This window comes from Alosa sapidissima, chromosome 16, assembly GCF_018492685.1.
Source record: "Alosa sapidissima isolate fAloSap1 chromosome 16, fAloSap1.pri, whole genome shotgun sequence".
In the NCBI taxonomy this organism is placed as follows: Eukaryota; Metazoa; Chordata; class Actinopteri; order Clupeiformes; family Clupeidae; genus Alosa; species Alosa sapidissima.
In genome coordinates, this window is record NC_055972.1 from 20,255,475 (window position 1) to 20,279,106 (window position 23,632).

Sequence of the window (23,632 nt, forward strand, 5' to 3'; positions counted from 1 at the left end):
ATTCTTCTCCACCCCGGCCCCTCCATAGCCACTGCTCATGCTCTTCACTGACCCACTACTGCCCTCTGGTGGTACAGATAGCACATAGCATACAAACATAAAACACAAGGCATGTTGTGACTAATAATAACACAAAAAAATGACAAAACAATTATTATGTTTCTATTTGTCATCATTGATTCAGACTAAGCCACTTGAAGGGAGAGGTCATTGGCATACATCGCAGCCCCACTAGACAGCCAAGATACCCCGGGGAAGCACTTTGTCATTTCACAAAACATCTCATTACTTTACATTACATTACATTACATTACATTACATTACATTTAGCAGACACTTCTTGACCAAAGTGACTTACATATGTCAGCTATATTAGGGATCACATTGTCCCCGGAGCAACTTGGGGTTAAGTGCCTTGCTCAAGGGCACAACGGTGGAAGCTGGGAATTGAACCGACAACTTTCAGGCTACTGCACGCTAGCCCAGCTCCTTAACCACTACACTACCACTTACAACTAAAATATTAGATGACAGGGATCACTTGATCTGGAGCTACTGTTATTCAACAACAACAACAACAACAACAACCGTTTTGCCTGGAATCACTGTTCTGGGAATCTTAATTTTACTCACTTGGTGGCAAAGATGTTAGTCTTGTGGATGTTATGTCTGTCACAACTGAGAAAAAACAACAGTTAAACCAGCATATGTATTAAACAGGCTTATAGCTAACACAGGTTTACACAGTGGTGAAAAAGACAAACAAAGTGAGCGTGAGAAACTGAAAATGAAAAGCAAAGAACAAAAAATAGAACAAAAAGAGAAAAGGAAAAAAAGGAGAGAAAGGCAAGTTAAAAGTGGGTTCATCTTTACCTCCTGAACTGCCTCCTGAGAGATGTCTGTCACTGGATATCAGATCATCCATTCCATGCTATCTGATGAGGAAAATGTATGTATAAATGTCTTGTCTATAATTAAAAGTAAGTGAAAGTTTCACAGTGCGTGTCAAATACAGAATCCACAAGTCAATTTTGTCTGTTGAAAGCAAATTATGTTTCTTCTTCTCACTCTATCTCAAGCATGGGCATGTTATCCATCTCACATAGGCAGCACATAATTAATTGGCTTAAATCATGACACCAGTCTAGCTCTGGGCATTCTGCAATGTAATCTGTCTTCAGAGACAGTCAGCGAATAAGCTTTTTCAGAACAAAAAAACACACAACAGAATGTCTCTCCTGTCTGGACTTTGACTTCCTCTTGTTGTACTTGGGCTAAGCACAGACTCAACCAACATTCATTTCATTTAGTATATTTCAGAAACTCAGAAAAGAACTGTTTTCAGAAAATCTGTTTCTATAACTCTCCATTAATCATGAATGGCCAATTTAATGGATTAAGTCAGTCTTTTTTGCTTTTAGTATTGGGCTATAGGCTCAATCTATGCACAGGAAATGCACCCTGAAAGTGTATGTGCCACTTTTTCTGCTTTTCTAATTTCTTCCACAGGTATGAATGAATTGATCATTCTGTGGGGAACAAATTAAAACTTTAATAGCCATTTGCTGTGTTGTTCTTCCTTAGTTTGACTCCAACAATTCCCAAATAGATCAGGAAGATCTAGATAGCTGTTGTTTTACTGTACGCAAACAACACAGAGCAATGCAGCTGATTTGAGCAGGATGCACTGAGTGGTGTCACAGAGGAGGCTGGGGCAGAGGATTCTGCTGCAGGACCAGAGCAGACTCTGGGTTAGACCCACTACCCAGTGATGTGATACCAGTCTGGCCACACGGCAGCTTTCTGGAAAACAGTTCCAGTCCATGGTCCAGCATGGTTTCACCACATCATTGCCTAGACAAGCCTGGCCTGATCCAAGGCCATTGCCTCGGGTTGGAGTAGAGCAATTGACCTTTGTGATAATCAAAGCGTGGAGTTCAGCCTGTATAGTCAGTACATCCCTGACCCTTCTGCACCCACCCTTCTGCACACAAAATGTCCCCTTTTTTAAAATCATAATTTGTAAATAGTGCAACCTGAGAATCCCTTTACTGTGCACAATAACCGCAATCATAAATCACTCCACAGGGAGAAGCAAGTCAAAGCAGAGCTGACAGCCTGATATTACATTTCTGAGCTCTTAAAAAAGGAGAGGGGAGACAGGGGAGGGAGTTAACAGCAGCAGTGTGGATGAGTCTCAGACATAAAAAGACAGGTTCGGACACGACATTTTAATCTCCTGCTCTCCTGCTCACAAAAACATAACTGACAGTGCGCTGAGGGATGCATCTGTACTCCAACTCCATTAAGTGAACTTCTTGAAAACACAACAATGAAGGCAAACACAGCCAGGTGGGCATCAAGGGACGGTTCATCACAAGAGGCCGATGGAGACGGCCGCCTCTGAGTGACAAAAGAAGTCCATATAGCTGAACACTCTTTATCCCACCATGGGTCCTTTCCTTTATTAAGCCTGAATCAAGGGACACCACACCCTTCAGGCCCTTCTACAGTTACAATACACTACAGCCACACATTACCGCAAACTTCTAAAGCAAACCTCAGACATGGACAGTACAGAGAATTCCCCATCTTGTTTCAATAATAATAAAATAATCTCCAGTTGCATTGTTAGTGTTTCATCACAGAAGTTAAAACACTGCAAAGTTCTTCATTTTTAAAATAATCAATGAGGCTTTACTTAGAACATACTTTATAAGAAACATACCAATAAGAAAGAGTATTAATTGTGACTTTTATCAGTTAACCAAATAATCATCCAAACAAATAGAACCAACACCCATTTCTTAATGCTTTGAATGGTGCAAAGTTCCAGCACAGAGCAGATTGCAATCAGCAAACAGTAAGCCTGCACGTGTTTAAAGTTTAATACTGTACCTTTGCTGCTGATCAATGTATGAAAACAGATACTCTGGCAGGAAAAAATAACTGGGGGAAAATATCTGCTTACAATCCAAAGGCAGTCCGCAAACAGTCAAATGAGATGGGATGCTCACCTTTCCGCCACAAGCATGGACTGATTGACTGCTACCTGTCGCTCTCTCTTTTCTTCCCCCTGCATGCGAGCTCCAGCAGGTCTGAATGGGGCACGCCCCTGCAAGATCGCTGGCAGGTACACAAACAAACCGCCTTCTGAAACACAGTACCCTGGGGACTAATAATTTAAAATGTCAGGTTATGGCATTGGGTTAGCTGAGTGTGCAAAGTTCTAGACACAGAACATTTCTTGTTTACCTCTGAGATAGTGTGCATCTCATCTCATCTTAAGTCCTCTAACACGTATACAAAATCCACACAAACAATATACTGCATATCATAATATTAGCATAGTCATTTTGTACCTTCACATTTCAACATTTACAAAGCATTACAAAAAATGGTGAACTTTGTAAGAAACTTTTAAACAATGTTGTAAGTGCTAAATTTTGGCATGTGTATTGGCATGGTAAGTCAAGTCAAATCACTTTTATTTATATTGCTCATTTTTGTATGCACAGAGTGCACAAAGCGCTCCACACACCAGACATTGACACATAAGACAAAAGATGCCAGACGGAGCAGCGTAATCGCCAGTGTACCCATGATACCAAGACATACAAGATAGACAACAAACAAAATTGACAAATAATAATAAAAAAATAAGAAGAAATATAAAAAAAGAAAATTCCTTGTTACATTAGTCCAACTGGTTGCATTTAACCGGCTGAAAAATGTCCAAGGGCAATGATGATGATGACTTGCGTGAAACAGCGCCTTGCTGTGTAACAGACCAACCCAGATGATTTACTGGCAAGTAAATAATCAGTAAAGATAAAGACAATAAAACAACTTCTGAACATATACTTAATTAAACAATTGAACATATAATTAATGCTATATAATTTGCTACCTCCCAATCAAGAGTGGATACAAGGCCTATATATTTACGCCTTATTAATGACAATGGTCAGATGTTTGAGTCCAAAGTGACTTAAAGTGTTTGTATACAGTTTGTATGTACTGTACTGTATGTTTTATTTACTATGGGCTAGTCATTTATATGTGTTTTAAAAGAGTTATGCATTTACAATATATTGTATTATGAATTGTTTGTAAGTTATCTACTAATGTTATCTTGTATAGTGGGTTTGTTCCATAAAAAACGTACCATACTGTGCCATGAAAAACTTACTTTACCATGAAAAACGTTTATTTACACTCTATATTACAAGGTGTTCATTAGTTCATTAGCTTATCATTAGTCAGTAAAGTCACAAGTAGTTACCTAAAACAAATGTATCCATGGCACTGTGCAGGTTGGTAAATGTAAGTCTAGTCCTTTTCTCCTTTATATTTGTGTTATATTGGTTTTTTTAGGAAAATCTAAAGTTCGTTGCTTGTCAGACAAAGATTCAAGACAAACAAAATTCAAAGATTTAAGACAAGACAGTCATAAATTTCCACATGAAGAATGACTGTCTCTCTGTCCAAACCAAATATAGTCTACTTTGAATTTTCTTGAGATTTCACACTTTATGAAGAAGCCAAGTGGTTTGCGTAACAATGAACAGCTGTGACAAAACAGTAACTTTGGCAAGGTGTCAGACATAGGCAGACATTTTCTATTTTGTATCCTTTCAAGATTTGATTTAGGTCCCAGATCAAATTAGCAGATAAGCATCACTCACTGTTGGCGCTGGTGTTCTGAGTCTCCGCCATGGAGTAATTGATTTCAAAAGTCTGTACAGCCTGCGCCAGATACTTTTTTAAGATTCAGCAGTATCCCCAACACTAAAAATGTATCACAGATTTCAAAAAGAGTTTTACATTTAATTTTAATATCAAATTGACCATGCGTAGGCCTACTCAAGTCCACATTTATGACAATTCGCTGAAGGATATCTCAATAACAATTCACAAGGGACTAGCTTCAATAAAATCCTTAAATGAATCAAAGTGCAACGAGGGATGTCAGGACAAAAAATAAAAAATAACATGACAGAGCATCATCTAGCAGGCTCAATTTAAAAGGACATTATTTATTAGAGCATGCTTAACAGTTTCTCCTCTTAATTGAACAGATATAATTGATTAATACAGTGAAAATCAACCCTTCATTTTCCTTACTCCTTCATTTTATTTGCACTGAGTATTAGATTATTATAAATTTTATTATAGATTAATATATAATTTGTTGTCATAACACTAAAATAAACAATACTGTTATGTAACCACTTAATGATAGTGCTGGTATGACTATGTCTGTTGTCTAATCCCAATTAAAATCTTCTTTTCAAAGTTTCTAGGACAGGGTCTGGCATGTTTGTGTTATCCAATAGTGATTCACCATCTCTGTGAAATAAAAAAGAGTTGCATGTGTTCACGGAAAGGACTGCAAATTCTATCCTGGTGGCAACCAATGTTGAGAAAGCTGAGGTTTTGGTCTTTCAAACCACCCACCCATCAACCCCAATGACACACACACACATACACACCTCATTAGCTCTGTGAGGCAGCCTGCACACCCGAGGGGAATAGTCTGTTCACATGCAGTCTGACTCACTCATCCAGTTCACACCCATCCAGGGCCACCACAGCCAGGGAAACAAACACAACCTTCTGTGTCTCTCATTCTGTCTATACTTTCCTATTCTGTCTCAAGTTCATTCTTGTGTCTTTTTTGTTTTTTGTTTACTATAGGCCTAATTAAACCTACAAGGATATGCAACATTACCATACAGGGCTATAACTCACACAAAGCACTTCACACAAACTAGTCCTTTTCCTTAGTTTTTTTCTCCTGAACATTTTTATGAACAGACCAAACATGGGAATATGATATGAACATTTTCTGGGAAAATCCTCAATCATCTGTTGCCATAGGAACTATAGGGGATGTGTTCTCCCTTTCCCTGTAATTACAAAGGACAAGTCATCACCTGGAGGACACCCTGGGCTAAACTGGCAAAAAGAGGGATCCAGTTTCATCTAATGTGTCTATGATAAAAACAGGAAAAAGAAATAAAAAGAAAATGTCTGAATTAAACCATGTTCTTAGTTTTATTCCCTATATTGGATGTTGGGATGATGATGTTCATCTTTCTGGTCTCCACACGAAACGAGACAGTGAACAACATAAAAGTGGAATCTAAAATGCATGCTTTCCATTGCCAGTAGCTCCATAAAACTGCAGAAAAAAAATGTTGCCTGAGGGATAAGGATTAAATATAATTTGCGTTGGCATGAATTACCAGAGTTTGTGGGTGTGACCTCTCTCTCTATCTTTCTCACACATTCTTACCTTAGGTGCCCTGCCACAGGAACCATGGCAACATCTTCCACCACATCAAACTCAAAGGGGCAACCACACCAACTCCACAGCCACCCCACCCAGCACAAAGCCACAGCTTTACACAACACTATCAATTTGACTCGTGATCTCAGCCTTAGTTTCCCAAATCCAAAAGCCATAAATGGTTATTATCAGAGATTATGATCAGGCAAATCAGCCTGTTTGTTCAGCTGTATCATTTTGCTGTGGATGACTAAACAAGCAAGGGAGTCATTTGCTGATTTTAATCACTGATGAGTGGTGATAATCACTGACTTGCAGTAAGGTTCCACAGGTATCTTAAACTACACATGTAACTTCACTATGTTTACAGCAGTACACATTACCTATCCCAATCTAGAAATATTCTGATGATTGTTTCAACAAGTCTGTTTGTGGTGTAGTGGCAAATGTTTTTGTTATTGACAACTGAATGCTGAATATGATGGCATACCTCTCTCCAAACAGCTGTGTCAGTTCACTGAAACATAATTTAGCGTAGCCTCATTAGAAAAATATGGCTGGGGGGGCGATATGACTCGGCTGGCCACAGCGCCCATACACACTCAGGTCCAGGTGCTTGAGTCTTTCCTGATCCCACCCCACCACTCCCTCCCACTCACTGCCAATCTCTTCACTGCCTTATAAGAGAAAAGGCAACCCCCCCCCCCAAAAAAAAAAAAGATAAAATTGTATGGCTATTTCTATGTATGAATGTCCTTTATTCGAGGTGGCAGTATAATGGCTATGGAGCTGGGCTAGCATAGCCTGAAAAGTTGTGGGTTCAATTTTCGGCTTCTGCCGTTGTGCCCCCGAGCAAGGCACTTAACCCCAAGTTGCTCAGGGAGAATGGTCCCCATCAACATCAGTCACTTTGGATAAAAGTGTCTGCTGAAAGAATAAACCTAAACCTTTATTTAAGTTTGAACCTTCAAAAATCATAGAATTTTTCCATTTTCCACATTACCCACTTCATATTCAAACAGGAAGGCCAACATCAATAACTCAGTAGGACTACACCACCATTTCTAAGGAAAAGTGTTGCCTACAACATCAAAAAAGGATTATCTTCATTTCCGGAGGTAAAATACATAATTTACCTAAATTTCAAATATCAAAATCAAGTCACAGCACGATAAGAATTTTCTCTGTAAACTCCCTTAAGCCCCAGGCTACACGTGTTGATAAATTATTGGGAAATGGAACCCTGAACACAGAGGATGCAAGAGAACATCTCCAACAACAACATAACAAACCAGTTGGTTCTGGTCTGTCAGAAACTCAGATTTAACACGGAAAGTATCCCCCAGGTCAAAAAGTAGTATACTTTAGTGTGTTAGAAATATTAAAGTATATGAAGTATAAAACATGCTTACACTTGTGCTTTATCTGAAGTACAACCCCAAATCAGAAAAAGTTGGGACGTTGTGTAAAATGGGAATAAAACCAGAATGTAATAATCTGCAAATCTTGTAAACTCATATTTAGTTGCCAAAAGAACAAGACAACATAGCAAATGCTGACAATGACAAATTTGACTATTTCATGAAAAATATGTTCATTTTGAATTTAATACCAGCAACACGTTTCAAAAAAGGTTAGGACAGGGGTAACAAAATGCTGGAAAAGTAAAGTTAAAGAAAACAAAAGGAGGAATGTTTCACAACTTTAGGGTAGCTAACTGGCAACATGATTGGGTATGAAAAAGAGCATCCCAGAGATAGAGTCTCTTAGAAGTAGATAGTGGTATTCATCACTCTGTGTAAACCTGTGTGAAATGGTGTCATTTTAATGCTTCTTATATGAAGTTGTAAAGTATTTGGGGAGTTCATAATCTACAGTACATAATATCGATCGATCGATCAATCGATCGATAGATAGATCGATAGATAGATCGATAGATAGATACTGTATTGATCCCCAAGGGGAAATTCAAGAAATTCATTAAAATATTTAGAGAATCCAGAGAAATCTCCGCAAACTAGGGATAGAACTGAAAAACAATACTGGATGGCCATGGTCTTTTGGACCTCAGATGGCATTCCATTAAAACCAAACCTGTTTCTGTAAAGAAAATCATAGTAATAGCTCAGGAAAACCTCTGATGATAACCATTGTATGAGCACAGTTTGATACTCAATTCAGAAATGCTAGTGTAAACTTTACCATCTAACAGCCAAAATAGTATTTAGACATGATAAATACCACTGTCGTATCTGGGCCTGAGCTTGTTTAAAATGGACTGAGGTAACATGGAAAAAGGTCCTGTGGTTAGACCAATCAAAATTTGCAATTATTTTTGGAAACCATCATCTGGGCCAGAGGGCCTATCCAAGTATCCAACCTACTGTATTGAACTTGTAGTGCTCAGTTCAAAACCCAACAACTATGACATTATGGAGGTGTATTAGAGCCATGGGTATCTTACATCTAGCAAGGCACAATCAATTCTGATGATGTATACAGGTTTTGAGCAACATATTGCCATCCAGGCAATGTTGTTTTCCACGGAAGACCTTGAATATTTCAGGAAAACAATGCCAAATGGATTCTGCACAAATTTAAACAGTATTTCTCCACAGAGGAAGAGTCCAAGTGCTAAAATGGCTTCTCTCCAGACCTGTCAAATTAGATGCATTCATGGAATGAAAAACATGATTAAGAATACCTCATACTGTTGAGCAACTGAAATCATATCGGCCAGGAATGGAACAACTCTTCTCAGTCTTCTCAGTTCCTAAACATTTACAGAATGTTGTTAAATGAAGAGGTGAAGCAGCACATTGGTAAAAAAAATCCCTGTCCTTTTCTTAAAACATGAATTCAAACATGAATTCAAAATGATCATATTTCCATGAAATAGTCAAAATTTTCATTTTCAACATGTTGCCTATGTCCTTTTTGCTGCTAAATATGGGTTTACAAGTATATGATCACATTCTGTTTTTATTTGTGTTTTACAACTTTGATTTGGGGTTGTATGTTTATTGTGTACTTCTAAAAAGTATACTTCAAAATATATGTTATTAAGGTCAACTTCAGTGTACTAAAATGAAATATACTAATTCTGCAATACTCAAAGTGTTGTTAATAAAAAAGTGAACTTTGTTATACAGGTGCATATCATTTTTAATACCCACTTTTTTTCAAACACTTCTGCACTTTTTTTTCAAACATAGGGCCATATAGAAAATCAGTGAGCATGCCACATGGTTCAGTCATGATAGGCTACTTAGAGCATGTCTTCAAGTTTGGGCTGGCCATAATGTAGGCTAGGCTATTTCACTGTCAACTGAAGCAATCAAGGGCTGAAAAGATATATGAAGACAGGATTGAAAAGAAATATTTTACAGCCCTTTGATTTGAGACTAATTCAAGACGAGATTTGGCTGAGACAACGACCTTAGGCCTATCTGATAATTGACACAGAATTCTATGCAAAATGCAACATTTTCTTATTTTCTGCAGTGGGATTCTTTTGTGGACAAGGAAATATGCTGTTTGAACGGGGAAGAAATGCATGCATAAACACTTTAGGCTTTAATACTTGCCACATTAATGCGGACTTCAAGTAGCCCACTTCTTCTAGTAGCCTAGGCATAGACCGTAGAGCTAGTTGGCCACTATCTACTTTTCCAGTAGCCTACTCAATCTCCCAAAATGCCTGTTTGGCAGTTCCTGCAGAGGCGGAAGTGACATTGTATGTTTTCGCACCAACCTTGAATTTGCAGCTCTGAGTAGAATCGCAACGCTTGGTGTTACTTTTCAAGCAAAGTTAACATAATGGACACGACACCGAAAGCACAAAAAACACTGTCTGTGTTCCACACTCCGACCAATGATGTCGATGCTAACGTTAGTCCACAACCATCTTCTGACATAAGGGTAGGTGAAAAAACTGTAAAAAAACGAATGGCTGAACTAGTTAGCACTAGATTGGTTGGTGGTTATTTTTGTTTCTGCTGGATTGTATCTCTTAAAGAAAACATAAACGCATTCTAACATTAGGATAATAATGGCAATGAAAACATGTGTCTATGTGGCATTACCTTTTTTTACTAACTGTCTGAATAATGTACCTGGCCCAGACTATGAGCTCTTCCCTGAGGCAGAAACTGAAGAGAAGCCGTCGCTCTTTCACATCACCTCTTGCAGTGGCTAAAAGACTCAATGTGGACGAAGAGGACGACTCTCCTGCATCCCCAAAAACAGACGGCACTACACAGCTAAAACTGGTGAAAGGACAGAAGGAAATGGACTTGAACCACAATGAAAAATTGTCTTGCGAACGGCCAATCAAGCAAACTCCAGGGCCGCATGCGGATTCTACACAATTCCCTCAGACAGACATTCTTCAGCTGCGAGACACTCTGAGGCGGGAGGTGAAAGAGAAGGCAGAGACACTGCGGAGGCTCCAGATGGTCAAAATGTACCGGAAAAAGGTAACAGTAGCACACTTGCCTTGATATGTAATATATTATTGTAATGGGTGAAGACTTTTTGTTTTTGTACATTTCAAAACGTCACCTTGTTGACAAAACAGGCAAGTTGTCAACATAGGGTATTATGCTGGTTATTTACTAGACACGTCTGCAGTTTATTTTTTATGCTCAAGAGAAATTAGTATAACGTTAGTTGAAGATTTGGATGAGGGACCGATGGAATGGACGTTTTAATGTTCCATGTCCCCTTAACCTTGAAGTGAACTCTAACACTCCAACTTTTCATTGGATGTAACAGTAAAGCTCTTCATTTCTTCCTCCAGAATGATCTGTCACAGCTGCGTACACTGATCGTGAAGTGGCGTCACTGTGCGCAGGCGGCCCTGTATGAGCTGCAGACAGCCCTGCCTACGGACGGTCGCAAAGCCAGCCTTGGCCAGCTCATGGACCAATTCGGCCTGGAGGTCCGCCTGCTGCACTATGACCGCACAGAGGATGATTTCAGAGAAATCTGAACAGAACAAAAAAAAAAAAAAAAAGACATTTCAAAGTGCACAAGTACTGAAAATAAATGCCCTCACACACTTTTTAGGATATGTGAAATATTTATATGAATAAACTTAGTCATATAAAAATCACAGGTCTGAGCAGTCTGCTGTTGGTGTCCCAGTGGTCGAGCCTCAGCTGTGCTTGAACTGGCCAAGTGCGGGGAAGGTCTTCATCCTCATCCTCTCCACCTCTGCACGCAGCACTGCCACGTCCTGGGCCTGCTCCTTGGCCAGCTCCACCAGACGCTTGCGCTCCAAGATCTCCTGGTAGCGCTGCTCTGCCTCGGCCTCCTGGTTCTCCTCCATGGCTGGAAGAACAGCAGGCTTATCTATCAGAGACTGTCAGCCTGTGCTACTGTACACATTAGACTTACGGACATGTCATGCATGTGTGTAGTAGTTGGTGTGAGACACAACAGATCCTTTTAGTGTCTGAGTGCTTCACAGCATCCTACAAGTGGGCATATAACATAATTACCAACTGTGCCAAAGGAGGCAAGCCACACCAATCAGGTCAGAAAGCAGGGTTTCTATTCAGTTCATTCTTTTAGCACATTCATGATAATTCAGCTAAAGAAAATGCAAATCTGCATGCTTACATGTTTCCACTGTGGAAAAAATGGACCGTCTTAATCAAGCGAAGCGTTCTGAACAGATGAAAACTATCCATCAACTTAAATTGCATTATACCTTATGTGAGTTAATCCACCTATCTCTGGTGAATTTGATTTTTTTATGCGCATTAGAAGATTGCTTGCAAATTGCAAGTGTTTCTAGTCAGAATAGTGAATTGTTGGAGGGACTGTAGATGGACAATTCCACACAGTACCTATGGTGTGATAGATGGTCCTCCTCTCAGCCACTGTGATCTGCATGCTGGCCAACTGTGTGTCAAGAGCGGCGTTCTTATCCACCATCGCAGATGTCTGCTTCTCCAGCTGCTTAATCAGGCGCTTACAGTTCTGCACGTTCTTCAGGTGTGTCTGAAAGCAGCGCGCAAACACATCACATGGTCGGTTTGTGGACCACAGCCACAATTATTTGTTTGCTTAACATTCAAAAGGAGAGAGCGCGGCAGGTTCCAACTGGCTTGTCATTGTTGATAATTGATATCTCCTTTTTATAAGAAACTTTCAAAAGGAAATCGCGATGGCAACAGTAGTTCCCACTACTAACCATTTATAAACTGTGAGAGGGCACAGCCATAGGCTAGTGGAGCTGGCAAGAGTCTTAAAGTGACAGTGCACCAGTGCATATTCATTATAAATAAATTAAACATCATCAAATGAACAGTATTTCTTAAGAAATTAATTTTCAACAAAATTACTTTGCCATTTAAATGATACAAAACGTTACATACACATTATTTTTTTGTTGTGTGGCCCGCTGGCCAATTTTCAAAACCCAATGTGGCCCTTGAGTCAAAAAGTTTGGACACCCAGGGCTTAAATTTCACTGCGGGATTGCGGGTATTGCGCATAATTTGTTCAAGTCCCGCAACTCTAGCCATCATAATGCAAGAAATTCCCGCATACACTTTTACAGCCTGTCTGATGACGTTAATCTAATCATGAAGTGGCGTGAATGCGGTGCTATTGACCGGACGGATCAACTACCGAGTTGAATTGAACATTATCTTCAGCCTCATGCATACGCAGACACACACACACACAGAGAGAAAGAGAGAACCACTTTGCGCTTACGCAAATAGGCTACGCAACCATGGCAAACTTTTACATCTGGAAAGAGCTCCTTGGTAACTATCCTGCTAGCTCAGGTCACGTCAACAATTGATCCCAGAAAGATTGTCTTCGACTTGTTAGTTTTTTTGAACATTTATTGCATCTAATGACATAGAAAACAATGATTTGCATCCACATATCCTTATGCACTATGCACAACTTTTATTCACTAGCGACTAGCCTAAATTAAAACAGTCAGGCTGAAGGGAGGCTAATTACTCTCACGTATTTTCTTAAAGTGACAGGCACTCAATTACACCTACTCATCACCAATGTGCACTCAATTAGACCTACACACCACATTAAAGATAAGTGTTGTACGTTAAACGTCAATATGAAGCATTCAAATGACTAAATATGTTTAGCTACTAGTAATTACTAGTAAAATGCTATACATTAAAAAATACATTAACTAAATACACTCTATATGAATTTAAAACTATATGAAATAGAAACATATCACATAAGCCATCATTTTCAGTGTGTGTTTGTGTGTGTGTGGAGAGAGTCGAGCAGAATCTAGGATGTCCACTGTTGTGAATGATCCCACTACAGTATATTACTGATGACGTCAGGGTGGTGAGGGGCCCCAAAATCAAACACTTTTTTAAAAAATATCGAAGAAGTATCGAAATCGCAATTCTTGACTTCAGAATCCCCCCCCGCCCAAATTGTGTAAATCCCCCCTACATGAATAACCTAAGGGGGGAATTCCCCCCCATTATGAAAAATGAATTTTAAGTCCTGACACCCCTGTTCTATATGATATTTTATGTTGGCCTATGCAGGACATTCATCAGTTGGGTGACTGTTCCAGTTCATTTCTTTCAATATGTGTTAAACATTAGTTTGAGTTAAATAGATTATATTGCAAATATGTCTGAATTTCTTTAAATAGAAGAGTGATGTCAGTACTCACCTGTTCTTGTTGTGCAATAGTTTTCTCTAGAATGGAAACCTGCTTTGACATTCTGCTGTCCTGGTCTATCTCACCCAGGTGCTGGAAAGCAAATCAACACATGGTAACAGCAGTGCAAAGCTGATCCTATTAATGTCACATGTGCCTAGTGTCTGTATGTCATTCAGTCAGTATGGCACAAACATGTCTGTATGGAAATAAACATGTACAATACAGATCTAAAGAGGAATCAATAAAACTAAATGATTGGCCTGGAAATAAGAGGTCTGCTGCCTATAACTGCTTAAGTTTACCCTAAAAGTAGGATGTGTTTAGTGAGGAGAAAGAACAGGGGCACGTTTTCTAAAACCATATTTGCTAACTAAGTTAGCAACTTTGTTGGTTGCAATGTAATTTCCCATTGCCAACCAACTAAGTTGCTAACAGGTTAGCAACTGTGGTTTTGGGAAACGCACTCCAGGGTAGTAAGTTAACTGTTGGTGCACATTAGTGTGCTGGGTTGAGTGGGTCGCGTCCCACCTCCTGAAGTTCCTGGGACACTCGTAGCATCTGGATGTCGCGAGCCTTGTTGTTGAGGTCCTCCATCAGCATGTGCATTCTCTTGTGCTCCCACTCCTGCTGGATGATGCCCTTCCGGAAGTCCTTACACTCCACCATGCTGGCGATCTTCTGCTCTCCCAGCATCTGCACACACACAGCTTGTCATGATCTTAAAGAGTGTGTGTAGGTTAAAGGTTGTATCAGCGATTTCAGGCCCAAACATAAATGATCACATTCATCTAATCTTTCCTAACGATCCGCTAGGTGTCTGCCCCATAAGCAGGCAGTCAAAAAAACGTGTCTCTGTAGGCAGCCTAGGCTCTCAGATCTGTACACAAAAACAATTGCTACCAACAAGGGTTGGCAACCCACTCAAAGCAAAATAAAGTGTTAACCGTTAACCAATAACCGACGAGATGCGCGTTTAGGAGAGTTTTAATTGCACGGGAGGGAGGGGGTAGCGAGCTACTGTAGCTCTCTGTTTTGTTTGAACATCAACAGAAGTGACGTATCCCCGCTATCGCTGATACAACCTTTAAGTTGTGTCGTATGTATGCTTAAAGGAAAATTCCGGTATTTAGCACTTTGAGTCCCTTTTCTGGTTTGTTTTGGATGAACTAGAGTGGTGGACACCGAAATTTTGACGATTGGTCATGTCTCGACTTTTCTGACTCGTTCTGAATCGCCTTTGACTACTTCAGAGTGGCTGCAACAGGCATGCACAAACATGTCCTAAAACAACCCTTAACGTTCGTTTTCAAAACTGTGCAACTCACCGAGTGGTTAGTGGTGTTCGTTGATGTTCCAAAACAAGTAGCATAGCGAAATACAGTTTCTGTCGTATTTCATTTGGCATTTTGTAAAATCCCATTGATTTCTGTTGGAAGACTCATTGCACGTTGATATTACTGCGCCACCGTCTATGCTTCAGGCCCAAATATTAAGCGGAAGTTTATACGAGGTTGTGAGGTGCACAGTTTTGAAAACGAACGTTAAGGGTTGTTTTAAGGACATGTTTGTGAATGCCTGTAGGCAGCCACTCTGAAGCAGTAAAGGCGATTCAAAACGAGTAAGAAAAGTTGAGACAGGACCAATCGTCAAAATTCCGATGTCCACCACTCTAGTTCATCCAAAACAAACCAGAAAAGGGACTCAAAGTGCTAAATACCGGAATTTTCCTTTAATGATCATCTATGGTTATTTGTTTCTCTGTGTGTGTCGTTTGATTTTGATTTGAGTGTGTGTGGTGTCATAAATGTTAGTTTTTGTTTTATTTGCGTGTGCGTGTACCCTAATGGTGGCGTTGAGGTCCTCCACCACATTGCGGTGCAGCAGTAGAGAGTCGGAGTAGTCGGCCACAAAGTCCCCAGCCTCCACCTCCACCTGGCCCTGCTTGATCAGAATCTGCACCATGATGTCCAGACGGAAACGCATCTTCTCCTCACGGAGACTAGGGATTCACACAAATGCACAAACCAGTGTACACATAAATACACATACACAGGGATTCCAGTGTACATTTTCATGGATACAGGAGTTTTTCCATCCTCAGCTCTCACTTAAAGTAAACTCTCACTGGCACTACTACAACTCAGTTTTCAAACAAATCTCTTACCTGTTAATCTCCTCGATGAGATTGATGATCTCCAGACGAGTGTTCTCATCCTCGTCGGTTCTCCGCTGTAGAAAGGCCTGCATCTCTGCCAGGGTCAGGGCCTTTATCTTCACCTGAGGAGCATGCAGAGCACACACATATCAATCGTGTGCCCGCATATGACACACACACACCAGAAGTGCTGCAAGTTGCAACACAAACAGACACACACACACAGGTAACTGCACACAGACAGAAACACACCTGGTGCTCACTCTCGACCTTGGTCCTCCTGGAGTTGCAGAAGCGCTCCCACACGGCCGGGTCCAGGCCCTCGGGCATGTACTCCTGTGAGTCCAGCTCCTCCATTGCCCTCAGCATGAGAGACAGGCCCTCAGCCTGCGTCTGGCCCAACCCAACACCCCCTCCGCTGGGCACGTCCGTCTGCGTCCGCATCTGGTGAACCCTACAAACACACATAACACAGGCAATGACACATAAATGTAGCCTGACGAGCCAGACCCACATTAAAATGTAGGGTCTGGGCACTCACCGTTCGCAGTGCTCAGTCTGAGGGGCGGGATAATCAGTTGTCTTTCAAATTCCCTCTGCACGCAATAGGACAGCGGCAGCGCTATGAGTCCCATGCGTTTCCCACCAGCGGAGCTAGTTGGCTAGTTCAAACGTTTGCCAACTTAATAAAAGCTTAACTCGTGTCACACTGTTCGCCAGCAGCAACATCCATCTTATTTGTTTTTAAGTAGCAGGGAATTCAAGCCAAACCGTTGCAACTCTGCCATCAATCATTATGTTAAGCCCACCTAACGACTCTATACACGATTTTATTGGCCTGATTAAGTTTCGATTTCTGGAGCTCACAAGCCAACGGAGAGTTGCTAGACTAGCCCTGACAGCAAATGTAATTTGCTGCCGCTAGGGGCGTGCCTAGATTTCTAGGCTAACATAAATGCACACAAACATACACATCTTGAATTTCCCCTTGGGGATCAATAAAGTATCTATCTATCTATCTATCTATCTATCTATCTATCTATCTACAGTATCTCATAGACATTTCCATACCAACCTGTATGCATTTTGCATAGCTGGCACACATTTTTACATCAAAGTACTTCAGTACGATTTGGTACTTAAAAAGTTTGCAAAAACGAGCAGACATCCTACTTTGGAGAGCATAATATGAGGGATAGATGCATTTCTTCACAAAAGAAATATTGAATAATAATGTATTGGAAAAGGGTAATAATAGACCAGTATAGAATAGACATAATACAAGAAAATGGACAACATATCCACATCAGTCCCTATCAGCACAAGTGTTTTTCATAGATCAGGATTAGGCTCTAAGACAAATTGTCAAAATCTATATTGAGCTACTGTAAAAGATTGCAATTGCATTTTCAGGAACCCATTGGATTTATTTAGATAGATATCTGAAATGTAGTCTAGGCCTATCTTGTGTGTTTGGCTCTGTCTATTTTTGGCTACACACATGAAGATGAAGTTGGCAGGTCTGATGCAGACATGTGTACACACACACACACAGAATAGTTGGGTTAGTGGTTAGATTGGCATAACCTAATTTAACCAAATTTGGCATAACCTAAAACATAATTTAGGATTATTCATTACAAGACCATCATAGTTAGTACCTGGGCCTTCTCTTATAAAGTTTGTACAGCTGATCCACTACATGTCCAGGGATATCAAAGAACTCCTTACGAAACCCACGGTCAAGCAGCTGACAAGAGGAAAGATTACATATCAGCCACACAATACTGTATCATATCAAGCAGGATGTAATGGATTTTCTCCTGAGTAGTATCAGGACTATCCTGTATTCATGTCAGATTAGGGCCAGAACCAATTCAATTTCTAAAATGAAAGTAAAAGTATGTGATCATGTATCACTATTAGTCTAAAAGTATTTTTATTTGATTTTTAAAAGAGTAAAATCAATATGCTGTTCAACATATTGAAGGCACTGAATAAAAGTTCTCATACAAACTGAACTTCAATGTCACTTTCCTCTATAGGGTGATAAGCAATTAGAGCAGCATCTCCAGTCTCAGATGTACATTTAGGTAACATCAGGTATGGATGGGTGGGTGTGCACCTTGTCCTCTGCCACGATGTTGTCATACATCTCCCTGAAAGAGTCCACATCCTCCTTGTACTTCTTCAGCTCCTCGCCCATGTTATGCTGTGGGCAAGAACAAGTGACTCACACAGAGGAACGCAAAGACAAAGGGGAGGGATGAGGAGAAAGTGCCTCGGAGGCAAACAGATTCAAATGCCACGCAAGTCTGCTCATGCAAGACACGCCAGACTCGTGGCACCTGATGAATATAGCCGGGAGACATTCACAGCACTCGTGAAATAAATTCCGATTTCAAAAAAGGCAAGCTTTGCTCTCCATCCATGTGGTGCTTAATCAAATGAGAGTACCTTTGAAGCTCTCATCGTTTCCAGCTTGTTATGCAGCTCCTTCTCCCTGTTGAGAATCTCATCCTCAGTCAGTATGGAGTGAATCAGGTTGGCGATCTTCAGCTCCTCCTGTGGTATTGAAGGAGACATTCATCTTCACTGGCTATAGTTAGTACAGCTAGTGGTAGTGCTCCTCCTCTGAGCTGTGCATATTGAGCTTGTGATAAAGAAAAAACTGTCATCATTTGAGGTTTACCTGGTATATCACCATTTCGGACGTCACCTTCCTCTCAAACAGTTTTGTGAGGGTTTCATCAAAGCCCTGGGTTGCCTCTTTGATGCACGTTTGCAGTTTCTTCATCTCTGATTCTAAAGTCTGGGATGGAGACAGTGTAGAAAGCATAACTATTGAACAAGGACCCTCAAAACCAGACATGTTAGCAGGGCAGTTGCATAGCATATACCGGTACTCAACCAGTGCTCTGTCATACATATCTTTTTTTTTTTGGAGCTTGAGATCTGCACTGATTGGAAGGTGATGGAGATGGGCCTCACCTTGCGGTGCTTCTCCTGTTCCTCCTGCAGCTCTTTGACCTTCTTCTCGTAATCCTTGTGGGCCTTCCTCTCCTCTTCTGTCCACTGCACTTCTAGCCTGGACATGAACTCAGGTTGAGAGACCTCCTGCAGATTATAGCAGGCAATAATGGTTGGTGAGTGTTTGTGTGTTTTAGGGGTGTCACGATTCTCCAAATCGTCGATTCAATGTGATTTTCGACTTTTAAGTCAAGATTCAATTAGATTTTTGATTAATTAAAATATAGATATGTATTATTTTTTTTTATAGATTTTAATATTTGATTAATTTAATCTTTACTTTTTTTAATATTACTATTAATGCATTCCTTATGTTGTTTACTTTTTGGGGGGCCTTTTCCTATTGTGTTTTGGGGGCTTTTATTTAGAAACTTGTTTTATTTTGAAACCGTTCCAACTGTGAGGTTGTAAACAGAACAAACATTAAACATAGATGTGAACAGAAATGAAACAACACAGAATGGTAATTCGATTGTTTCAGCACACTCCGAAGAGGCCCAAGGTTAGTGTTCATTGAATATGCACTTGTCAATGTAAATATAAATGTAAATCAGGTTTCTAGGCCAAGTATACTTGCGTATGAAAGGAATTTGGTCTCTGCATTTATCCCATCTGTGAATTAGTGATACACACAGAGCACACAGTGAGTACACAGTGAGGTGAAGAACACACTAACCCGGAGCAGTGAGCTGCCTTGCTACAGCGGTGCCTGGGAGCAGTGAGGGGTTAGGTGCCTTGCTCAAGGGCACTTCAGCTGTGGATGTGGGCATGGGAGACCAGTGCTCAACCACTTCCCTCTCCCACATTTTTCCTCTGGTCGGGGATCGAACCAGCAACCCTTCAGTTACAAGCCCAAAGCCCTAACCAGTAGGTAATGGCTACATGTGCATTTTATGCCTTTGTGCATTTTATGCCTTAAATAATTGTGGACAGTAACTAGATTAATAATTGTGGACAGTAACTAGATTAATAATTGTGGACAGTAACTAGATTATCTTTTCAGCTGCATAATTGACGTGAATGAACGGCAAAACTTCATTCTATCACTTAAGGAACATTTCAAAGATAAGGAAGTCCTTATCCTTACCAGACGCTGAAAAATTAATCCATGCTTTTGTAACCTCAAGGATTGATTATTGCAATGCTCTGTATGCTGGCTGCAATAACACCTGTCTAATAAGCTTACAGCTTATACAAAATGCAGCTGCTCGCACACTCACTAGAACTAAAAAATATGAACATATTTCCCCTATCCTGGCATCTCTACATTGGCTGCCTGTTAAAAGTCGCATTGACTTCAAAATATTACTTCTAACGTACAAAGCCATTAATGGCCAGGCACCAGAATATATTAAAGGTGCCATGTGTAAGAATTGAGGTAAAAATATCCAAAAAATGAGCTACACGCATCAAAAGAATGAGAAGAAATAAGGGCGATGATGTCATTAAAAAAATGACAAGGTATAGTGCTGCAGAGATATCAACCTGAATTAGCATGCTAAATTACTAGCCACAGCCCGACAGGTGTCATAATACCAGTTTCGGCCATGAGAGGCGGTATGCGGGCAACATAACCGCCAGCCAAACTGCAATACACGTGTCTCGGTTGTTACTCTAGGGTAGACCAACTCACTTTCTGGAGGTATACTGCCCCCATCTTTTATGGAATGTGGAGTATGAATTGATTTTTTGCCAGACATTACACATGGCACCTTTAAAGATCTCCTAGTCCCATATAACCTGCCCAGACCGCTACGATCACAGAATACTGGCCTTTTTGGAATTCCAAGTATCTCAAAAACGACAGTAGGTGGCAGAGCTTTCAGCTATCGCGCACCCCTCCTCTGGAATAATCTCCCTTCCTCAATTCGATTAGCAGACACCCTCCCTATTTTTAAGTCTAGACTTAAAACATACCTCTTTACTGCCTCCCATAGTTAGGTATGGTGCGGTGTGGAACTTCACCCACCTCAGGGATTTTGGAATGGACCACCCTGCTGAGTCCTCGTGTGACTGGCACCCCAGTCGCGCGTGAGATGGTGGTCCCCGACCATACCTGCGCTGGTGTTGACTACCCCTGACCATGCCTTAGTTATGCTGCTATAGCATAGCATAGTGCTGTCATGGACTTCTCATGTGCCACGCCGTACAACCCCCCCCCCCCTCTCCTCTCTCCCCTACTCTCTTTCTCTCAGCTCTCCCTCTCTTGCCCATTCTCACTATGATTTACTGTAACAATATATAGCACCACTGATCACTTCTTGACATTAACCACATTGATTTCAAGTAATACTAACCAATTCTACATTTCTCTTTCTTCCCCCTTACTGTATATCACCAGTCATCAACCATCCGTGTGCCTGGCCCTCCTTTTACCCATCCCACCTGAAGTCCCATCCTTGACTGCTGTATTACTGTCCCCCTACCTGGATTCCTGGCCCGTACAGCCCCATCACCTGCCTATGACAACTCTGCCTGGATTCTGGCCTGTCTGCTGACCCACCACTTGCCCCCTGACAACTTTTTTTCCTGGACAATTCCGACGCCGGACTATTGCACTTTCTCTCACTAAATCATGATTAATGCTTTATCATACCGGATACGTAATCATCCCACCTCTTGTAACTTTCACCTCAGGTGCTTTAAACACCATGTCCTATTCTCCACACCTGACTGTCATATGCATTTGTCATTGTTTACAGACCTTACTGTCCGTATTGACCCTAGGCAGATGGGTCAGGCCCTTGAGTCGTGGATCTGCTCGAGGTTTCTTCCTATATGTATCTCCAATTCTAGGGAGTTTTTCCTCGCCCCTGTTACCCATGGGCCTTCTTTCTTTCTTCCTTTTTTTTTCTCCCTCTTTTCTTTTTCTCTGATTGCCTACATTCTGTAAAGCGCCATGATACATGTGTAATGTTTTGGCGCTATATGAGCACAATAAATTGAAATTGAAATGGAATTGAACGGCAAAATTTGTTTGTGTTAGTATTTCCATCTTGGTCATGCAGGACCTCCTACACAGGCAGATTGAAGGTGATCAGTGGAGTGTGTGTGTGTGTGTGTGTGTGTGTGTGTGTGTGTGTGTGTGCGTATGCACGCATTGTTGCTCCTCACCATCTTTAGGATGTCCTCCTTCTTGACCTCTAGCACTCCACCCATCATGTGGCCCAGAGCGCGTTCTCTGAGATTCTCACCCTGCAGAGGAGAGATCAACCGCTCAAATAATAGACACACTATACAAACAGAATGTTCTTACATGCACAAAAATCATTAGCTCACTGGAGAACAAGGAGCAACATTATAGAAGAATGTGACAGCAATCAATTATGATGTTCTAGAACTCCCCTGACACCCGTGTAGGCCAATTTTGTGAAATTTAGAGAAATATTTGTCATTATCTGAAAGGGTCTATTTTAAGATGGGTCAACCTAGGGTCTATTTATAGATCATAACAAGTGTTAACTGTCATTGGGAATGTTAAGAACATTAATAAGTTTAATTTTGAGTAAGATCGAAATGTACATTTGTAATGAAACAGCATATAACGATAGCCTTGGGGGCAAATTTACTATATCAAAGTAAATTGCTAATTTAAGCCACTGACAAGGCCATGTGATACTGCATTTGGTAATCAGCTTTTACTTGTACAAAGTTAAAAATACTTTTGTTGGTCTGTAGGGACCCTGTCCAGAGTATCACATAAGTGTAATGATATTTTGAGCCTTGTCAGTGACTTAAAGTAGTGATTTACTATGACATAGCGAATATGCCCCCAAGACTATCATTATATGCATTTTATTGCAAATGCATATTCCGGTTTTACTCAAAACTACTCAGATTAACGTTGCTAACATCCCCAACAACAACACTCGTTACCTAGTTGTTGTTAGACTGAACTTGTCCTTTAAAACATTTTTTTGACAAATGTTGTGGCTGCACTTATAGGCAAATGTCAATACCAAAGTTGAGTCAACTTTTCACAAGCCAACTCTGGATTACCAATAGCGTTTCCAACCCCTAGGCCTCTCCCAGTATATACAACACAAAACAAACCGCCAAGGCACTTGTAGATAGGTTCACCCAAAAACAGTTCTTTCCTATGAAATCACTGTCTCAGGGGTATTATTGTGGACTACACTGTAATGAGTTTGTGCAGAATCCCCAGACATTGATATTAATACTGATGCCGACAGACACAGACTGAAAAATCTGAATGTAAAAATATGCCCTAACAAATGTTGAAATGTCTGTTGACAAACACCCACACTTACGCTAATACTACTCAACTACTAATACCAGTACTAGTACTAGTACTACTACTACTACTACTACTAATAATAATAATAATAATAATAATAATTATGCAGCAGCATAATAATAACAACAGCAACAACAATAAAAATGTCTCATTCTGTATCATGTCGCTGTTTTCACTGTCTAATAGAAGGTGAGGTTTTTGAGGTTACAGAATACA

At 40.5% G+C, this 23,632-nt stretch overlaps 3 protein-coding genes and 1 long non-coding RNA gene across 5 annotated transcripts in view; 2 read left to right on the forward strand and 2 right to left on the reverse strand.

Annotated features, from left to right (window-relative positions):
• The window catches only part of col17a1b (collagen, type XVII, alpha 1b), a 29,979-nt gene extending 26,957 nt beyond the window's left edge, over positions 1–3,022 (reverse strand). The window contains exons 1-4 of the mRNA XM_042065699.1: positions 2,899–3,022; positions 874–935; positions 634–678; positions 1–65 (exon numbers count right to left, since the gene is read on the reverse strand). The exon at positions 1–65 is cut by the window's left edge and continues 37 nt beyond it. Of these exons, the coding sequence (XP_041921633.1) occupies positions 1–65; positions 634–678; positions 874–925 (162 nt within the window). The 5' untranslated portion in view covers positions 926–935; positions 2,899–3,022. The remainder of the gene's footprint in view (positions 66–633; positions 679–873; positions 936–2,898) is intronic.
• Positions 1–12,455, forward strand: part of LOC121685264 — a 20,214-nt gene extending 7,759 nt beyond the window's left edge. Inside the window, exon 3 of the long non-coding RNA XR_006023307.1 lies at positions 12,385–12,455. This is a non-coding gene — a long non-coding RNA (uncharacterized LOC121685264). The remainder of the gene's footprint in view (positions 1–12,384) is intronic.
• Positions 9,995–11,411, forward strand: LOC121685263 (swi5-dependent recombination DNA repair protein 1 homolog). The gene is made up of 3 exons (XM_042065700.1): positions 9,995–10,216; positions 10,420–10,773; positions 11,097–11,411. The coding sequence occupies exons 1-3, from the start codon at positions 10,115–10,117 to the stop codon at positions 11,286–11,288; spliced, it is 648 nt and encodes a 215-aa protein (XP_041921634.1). The 5' UTR covers positions 9,995–10,114; the 3' UTR covers positions 11,289–11,411.
• The window catches only part of cfap43 (cilia and flagella associated protein 43), a 27,923-nt gene continuing 15,649 nt past the window's right edge, over positions 11,359–23,632 (reverse strand). For both annotated transcript variants that reach the window (XM_042065697.1, XM_042065698.1), the window contains exons 26-38: positions 22,273–22,353; positions 19,120–19,245; positions 18,821–18,940; positions 18,586–18,693; positions 18,254–18,340; positions 17,790–17,878; positions 16,381–16,582; positions 16,138–16,250; positions 15,813–15,972; positions 14,502–14,666; positions 13,983–14,063; positions 12,151–12,304; positions 11,359–11,629 (exon numbers count right to left, since the gene is read on the reverse strand). In XM_042065697.1, the coding sequence (XP_041921631.1) occupies positions 11,454–11,629; positions 12,151–12,304; positions 13,983–14,063; positions 14,502–14,666; positions 15,813–15,972; positions 16,138–16,250; positions 16,381–16,582; positions 17,790–17,878; positions 18,254–18,340; positions 18,586–18,693; positions 18,821–18,940; positions 19,120–19,245; positions 22,273–22,353 (1,662 nt within the window). In that variant the 3' untranslated portion in view covers positions 11,359–11,453. The remainder of the gene's footprint in view (positions 11,630–12,150; positions 12,305–13,982; positions 14,064–14,501; positions 14,667–15,812; positions 15,973–16,137; positions 16,251–16,380; positions 16,583–17,789; positions 17,879–18,253; positions 18,341–18,585; positions 18,694–18,820; positions 18,941–19,119; positions 19,246–22,272; positions 22,354–23,632) is intronic.